The sequence below is a fragment of the Patiria miniata genome, unplaced genomic scaffold (genome assembly GCF_015706575.1).
Source record: "Patiria miniata isolate m_02_andy unplaced genomic scaffold, ASM1570657v1 HiC_scaffold_10, whole genome shotgun sequence".
Classification (NCBI taxonomy): domain Eukaryota; kingdom Metazoa; phylum Echinodermata; class Asteroidea; order Valvatida; family Asterinidae; genus Patiria; species Patiria miniata.
This window is the reverse complement of record NW_024037048.1, coordinates 14973179-14980752: the sequence shown is the minus strand read 5'-3', so window position 1 is coordinate 14980752 and position 7574 is coordinate 14973179. Positions and strand designations below refer to the sequence as shown.

The 7574-nt window shown below is 40.8% G+C and overlaps 1 protein-coding gene across 1 annotated transcript; it reads left to right on the top strand.

Annotated features, from left to right (window-relative positions):
- Positions 1-295: 295 nt before the first annotated feature.
- Positions 296-3340, top strand: LOC119738759 (endophilin-A3-like; the record flags this gene model as incomplete). The annotated part of the gene is made up of 3 exons (XM_038213712.1): positions 296-410; positions 1352-1485; positions 3305-3340. Coding segments are annotated over exons 1-3 (285 nt in total), but the record flags the coding sequence as incomplete, so codon positions are not given.
- Between the last annotated feature and the right edge of the window lie 4234 nt (positions 3341-7574).

Genomic DNA, 7574 nt, shown 5'->3' with positions numbered 1-7574 from the left:
TTAAAAATGACAGCACACCAGGTGCCATGATTTCACAGGATGTCTGAGACTGTCATTCACCTACAGTCAAGTAAAGTATTTCATAATAATTTGGTAGTTTTGTTTGTTGATGTTTGCAAATGTCGTATATTACCTTTAATTGTAACCTTTGGAATAATTACGTTTGGGGTGAATAGAACACCGGTTTGAATCGGGTCTAAGTATTCACTTCAAACAAACCAAATAGAGATAGATCTTCTATTTGTGTGCTGACCCTAATCAATCGTATTGTCTTTCCTGAACAGTCTCCAGAGCCATGAGTAAAGTCCGTGGTCAGAACAAGGGAGGAACCAAGCCTCAACAACCCGTAGGATTCCTGGGAGAAGTCATGCTGAAGAACGGCAGAGAATTAGGAGAAGATTCAACGTTTGGTGAGCAAGCTTCAAGATGTATTCTCTTTCCTTCTGTGGTAGACTGATCATAAAGCTCTCAAAAAGGTGCTCTAATCAGTGTTCCAATCCACCAACATAGTACCATGAGTATTGTGTAATTTATGTAGTGCCCAGCACTTCAGATATGCAAGGCCAAGTAAAGAAATAAACCAGTTTCTCGTAGCTGCCCGCTGCCTTTTTTTGCACCCACTTTGTATTTTTAAATTTTTTTTATTTATAAATGCATGCATTGCAATATACAGGTGAGTCAAAAAAGATGAAACCCAAATAGCAGGACCAATTTTTGAATGAAGTTTTGCCTGTAGCACTTTCCAAATCTAGGATATGAAGGCCCAATCAATGGGCTTTGTTTTAGCACAAGAATCATTCAAATCACTCATGAACTTTTCAAATTGCTTAATTTTCAACACAAAGTCCTTTGAAAAATTATAGACAAATCCGATGGCAGCCATTTTCTGCGGTGGCGCAATGTTTGCGCGAGTCGCACTCAGGTAGGGGGCGTGCTCTAGGCTCCTTCAACCAATAAGAATACCAAAATGCGCGTGCGCCTCCTCTTTAAGAACGCGTTCAGTATGCGCGTGAGCGTGACACCACCGCAGTAAAAACCTGCTAATTCTGGTCGCCAGATTCCACTATAGGTAGTAAAATGACCAATGGCAGCCATTTTGAAAATTTTGAATATATTTTGTTAACTAGATTTTTTCAAAGGGCAAATCTGTGATGGCCCTTTAATAAGACATACTCTGACTGTGTGCCAAATGCCATGCTTGTATCATCAACTTTAGGCACAATTCTCCCAAATATTTCCGCTGAATAATGCATTTCATAGACCATCCCAGCTCCCGTGGTATACATAGCCCAGCTGTTCTCATTTTGATGGAAACATCAGAACAATAAAATCTTGCCTCGTGTGGATACAGGTACGGCGATGGTCGAGATGGGCGAATCGCTGAGGCAACTGTCTGAAGTCAAGGACGCCTTTGATCTGAACGTCAGACAGAACTTCCTGGATCCCCTGGATCATCTCAAGAACAAAGATCTGAAGGAGATCAACGTGAGTTCCATCTTACAAAATCTAACATCATCCATTATCTGGTTGATTCTGATAGAATCAGGACTGTGTTGCACAGCCATGTTCGGGGAAATTCAAGCACAAATTAGGGAAAATGGAAAAGCGTAAAGCCACGTCAGAATGAAGTGGCTACGGCTAATACATTAGTTGCACCTATGGAAGCAGATGAAGCCACTTCCCATGTGGGCTAGTGTTAGTCGTAGCCATGTCATTCAGTCATGGCTAATGCTCACTAACAGAAGGGTTAACCAGGGTCACTGGAAATTACATTCTCACATAGCGTAATCCGGCAAACAAAATTAGAAGCCATTTTTGAGGTCGCGCCACGACTACGTGCACGCGTTCTTAAAGACGAGGCTCGCAAATGTTTTGTTCGAAGGAGTCCGGAGTGCGCGATTCACGTGAGCCTAGTGCCTCCGCATTTATCCTGAGTTATCCTGTTCACAGACAAACCAAGGCCGATGAAAACATATACCTCACCTCATGGTGGAGGGAAAAAAAGCAGACTGGAAACCTTTTTTTTTTTACTCTGTCTAATAATGCATTTCATAGACCATGCATTTCATAGACAATCTCAGCTCCCAGGGTATAGCACAGCTGTTTAGTTTTGGTGGAAACAACAGAACAATAAAATGTTGTTTTTTATACGTATCAATAAAAAAACAAAAACATTTTTTTGTTTATTTTTTGGATACAGCTACGGCGATGGTCGAGATGGGAGAATCACTGAGGCAACTTTCTGAAGTCAAGGACGCCTTCGATCTGAACGTCAGACAGAACTTCCTGGATCCCTGGATCATCTCAAGAACAAAGATCTGAAAGAGATCAACGTGAGTTCCATCTTACAGAATCTGACAGAATTTGGTTGATTTTGATAGAAGCAGGACTGTGTTGCACAGCCACCTGCGGGGAAATTCAATCACAAATTGTGGCCAATCTGGAAAAAAATTTGATACAAGACAAGTGATCGATTACTGGTTGATTTGGGTTGTAACTTATGCCTGTGTACTTTGGGTCATTCGATAAATTTGGGGTCCACTTTTTTCCTGTCCCTGTTACATCTGACATCTGTGATTTTATAATTCTGATGCACTCCTTAATGCAGTCGTCCTCCAAGGGTGATTATGAATAGAAAACTACCTACACAACGAATACAAAATTGTTTAAAGTCATTCTTAACCCTAACTCCCTGGGCATTTTTGCGATGATGCTGCAAAATCCCCCAACTGCCTCCATGTCAAAATTGCATGCAGCCTCAATCCTGCAAAATCCTCCATTATTTCTTGAATGTGATCCCTGGAAGAATGATCACTGCCTCAATCCTACAAAATCCTCCAGCAATCACTGTCAATATGTTGAGGCAGAGCCAGTGACATCCTGGAACAGTGCGGAGGACTTCAAGTATAATTTATGTACAGCTGAGCATAAACAAACACAAGGCCCGGCCCAAGACCTTGACACACTGCATCCTGCAAAATCAGCTACACATATTTGCCAATTAAACAGCCTCAATCCTGCAAAATCCGCCATTTTGCAAAGAGGATTTGGGAGGATTTGGGCAGGTAAGGGTTAATGCAATCGTCCACCAAGAGTCATTATGTGAAGCAGACAACCTACCCAACAAATTGTTGAAGTCATTCTTAATGATACTTGAACAGCAAATGACAATGCTCAGAGATAACAGAAACTCGAAAATTGTCACACTTTGACCCATAATTTATATAAGGAGCCTTACAGCAATGTGCAAATGTCTCTTGTCAAACAGTACATTAACTTTCTCCCCAATGTTTGATTTCTACAGCACCATCGGAAGAAGTTACAGGGGCGACGTCTTGACTTTGACTACAAAAAGAAGAAGCAAGCAAAAGGTAGGCGACAGATTATCTCATCTCCATCATATCAAATCATCTTACATTACTAAAATCATAACTAAAACAAAAATAAACCATGACTTCCAAAGTGTTATTGTTAACCTGACACTATAATTTATCATTATTAATTGTCATAGAGTTTGTCCCAAAAATGTGTCTGTGAAAAAAAGGCGGATGAGGTTTGGGATTGAAATCATTTGCCCTTGAGCATTAAACTGAGGTCTTGCCATGATGACTGATAGCCAGGCAAATGATTCCAATCCCAATTGCAGCCCTTTTCACAACATGCAGGATTTTACACAGCTTACATAACACAGCACTGAAATTGATTAAGGCAAGGAACTTGGTCACAGTGTCCCATAATGTTGTTGTGATCAATTGACAAGTGTGCAGTGATGCGTGACTGAAATTAAATGAAACTCATCGGGGTTGAGGCCAAGATAGGGAGTATCTGCACAATCAAACTTTTTCAAATTGGACTTCATGGTTTTGTAGTTATTTCAAAAATAGTCAGACGGACATTTCTTTTGGACATACTGTATAATGCGTATAATATTTGTTTGCATTAAAAGAAAAACAAAAATTGCATTTAAAATATACGAACACTGTACACACTTACCATAACGCGCACACTGTCGTTTTCTGCTATGCTTCCGAGGATTAATTGGCTTTGTGTTTTCCTTTGTTCCCTGATCTAAACCTTTCCCATAGACTTAGTGCACAAACCGGCGTTGGAGGACAATAGGCACTGTCGTTCGAGTACCGTATTTTGAGTACCGAAATGTGTACTCACAGTTGAGTACTTGAAGAAGACTTTGCGGAATGAATTTTGATGAACAGTTTGAGTAAAATGCAAGCAGGTCTTTAAAAAATTAAGTCAAAGTGGCAAAATGTATAACAAGATCATTAAACCAGATTTGTCCAGGTTTTTCGCAGCGCTAACGTTAGTCTTTTCCAAGACCTGGACACAATTTATTTAGAGCAAATGCATTCAAATTTTCCTTCCTGATTGGTTTCCGTCTAGATTGATGGGTTGGGTAAGATCAAGACCAACACAATCATCAAGGAGCTCTCCAAAGCCTGGATGCTGGATGAGGAAGCAGCCTGGAGACCACAGAGAAGTTTCCTTGGAAGATCAGCAAGGAAGAAGTCACCACGCTCAAAGAGAAGGTAGAATCTCCTCCTTGCGCTCAAGCACCCCCCCCCCCCCCCACCACAGTGAAAACTATAAACTTTATATTTATTTTTGTGTAAGTTGGTCAGTAGTCGGCAGAATGATTCACATGTTAATTAATGCATGCAAAGTAGAGAAAAAAAGTAAATTTTAATGACTATCATCCCACCCTATATTATTAGGCTATTGAAATGTCAAATCCCCCCAAACAGATTTTTACCTACCCTACCACACAGTTGATTTTTTGTATGTTATAGAAAACACCACACTTTTTGTTCTTGGTTGGCCTTATTATTTTAATATATGTTTCGGTGTCCAATTCATTTCATGGAGCCTTTCAGAGATCTCTCAGGTTATTCTGGATGGCTGCATGTCTAAGGAAACACATGCTTTATGTCAAAGGGAAATAATGCTCTGTATAATTTTTGTTTGTGAACCCCCCCCCCCCCACCTCCGCCCCACCTCCCACCACCCCCAGGCTTGATCCTACTCATCCCAACCTCATCTCCTTGAAATCCAACTGGGAGAAATGCAAGCTGCGCGTCTTTGCCACCACGGGCAAGAAGGAGCAAATGGACAGGGAGAAGATGAACATGGCCAACATGCTCAGCAAGTTCCGCATCAACTGCTCGGACCTGGAGGTCATCCCGGACCTGAACAAGAAGCCCAAGGAGTAGAGCCTGAGACAGTTCAAGGAGCTGTCCAAACCCTGGATGCTGGATGAGGATGCAGGGGAGACCACGGAGAAGTTTCCTTGGAAGATCAGCAAGGAAGAAGTCACCACGCTCAAAGAGAAGGTAGAATCTCCTCCTTGTGCTCAAGCACCCCCCCCCCCCCTCCACTGAGAAAGCTATAAACAAGGGCCATTTGGGCGCCATCATGGCTTATAAATGCTGGTACAAAATACACAATAACCAGTATGAGTGAACCAGTGAAGTGTCCCTCATTCCGGTTTCTGCTTGTTTTTACTATAAAGCGCCCTCTTTTGTCCATGCATGGAGGCAATACACTTAAAGCTTTACCAGTATCCACTTTACGCTTAGTCCCTGGTTTGTGTGATTTTAAGTCCAGTCTTGCAACATCTGTTAATTGGGTCCAACCTTTGACATCCTGGAGGCTGATTTTCAATAATGAGATTGATCACTTTCAATCCATTTTTTGTACAACTCTCAGTTCATTTGATTTGCCAAGTGCATGGAACTCGACTTTAGTAAACATCAATAAATCACGACATTTTTTCGCCTGAAATCTTTTTTTTTCTTTCAGACCAACAGACAGATGCGGATCCGTGAATTGCTTCGCCAACATTCCCAGGAGGCTCAGCTCATTGTCATGTAAGTACAAACCGGCGATAATGGCCACTATCGGACAATTAACCTATCACGGGGGAATTGCGTCAACGCAGCTTGTAAAATATTGTCTAAACATGATATACAAATGGACGCAGAACGCCAAAATCTGAGACAAACAAAAATTAATGTACAAAATTCCATGAGCCGTTTCGCGGATACCGCCATCTTTGAAATGGGGGGGGGGGGGGCATTACATTGAAAAGTCATGCCATCATTCTCAGCTACAGTTGCATGATGAGACGTATTTTCACTGTAATGCCTCCCCCCCCCCCCCCCCCGAAAAAAAAATAATTCAAAGATGGCAGTATCAGCAAAAAGGCTCATAGAGTTGTCTAAGGGGCGTGGTTAACTCGCAAACGGCGGTAGGTCAATGGGTGGCGCTTTTCATGGCGGTACAATTGCTGACGTTTACACGAAATACCAAATATTCTTTAAAAGCCGCTGGCGAAACAAGAAACGTTTTAAACAAAACTAAGGACACTTGTGTAAAGACTAAAAGGTCACTTGTGTAAAAAAGGCACTCTTTACAAAATAATCGGGGGGGGGGGGGGGGTTGTTAACCACTGATTCAAAAAATGGGGGTGGGGTGAGCAATAGATCCAACAGTGCTTGTGACCCAGTCTGACTGAGCTACTGTGGTCACCTGATCAAAAGTGGTGATCTGATTGGTCAATGCGCACTTTTTGATTGACATGCAGGAAGGGTCCATTATAACCTTTTCTTTGATTTCTTGCAGGAGTCTACCTATTCCCAGGAAGCGTACTTGTTCAGCCTACATGTACATGTGCTGGCTGGAGACATTATCCAAGGATATGCTGTCAGCAGGAGCCTTGCATCACCTGACCAAATATGGCATCCAAATAAAAGTCAATACAAAGAAATTCACTTGAAATGATAAAGTGACAAAGGACAATTCCAACCAGTTGAAAGACCCTCCTCACTTGAATGGAATTTGTGCTTTGTTTTGATTGATTTTGTTGAGATTGTTTCTTTACCATCTAACGGGCTCACACTTTCACTGATGTGAGTTTCTTGAATGCAATCAAGTAATGCTGATTAAGAACAATAAAAGTCTTCAAATAATTTGGAGTCTTTTAATCAAGAAACACTTGTCGCACTTCTACGGGCTTTAAAAACAACAGCCAACTCCACTTTTTTCATTACTGTGGGCACGTTTCTGTTTCAACTGAAAGTAATTAAAATCATGTTGTTTTTTTCATAACGAAGCCAAGCGGAAAAAAAGAGAGTATTTATCAACAATGGTGGTGCTTTTGGTAATCCTCAGAATGAGGTTTTATGCATACTGTTTTCATAGCCAGTCAATTGTTACTTCTACGTAATTTTCACATATTATAACGTTTAAAATAATGCAATCATTAAATAAAAACCAGTGTATTCTAATTGCTGTGAATAGCATTAGAATATTTCAAACAATTGTTAATCCAAATGCCAAGCTTAAAGTCTATAAGAAAATCAGATTCAATCACTCGAGACTTTTTTTGTGACATGAAATAAAAATTGATACATACATGGGATTGATTTAATTGACATCATCTGTGCTGGGCATACAGGGAACATAAGGCGAAGAAAATAACATGTTACAGTAAACACCCTAAAATTATCCAGGTAAGCAGCAAAATATTTTGTTTTTTTGTCTGTATGTATTTTATACTT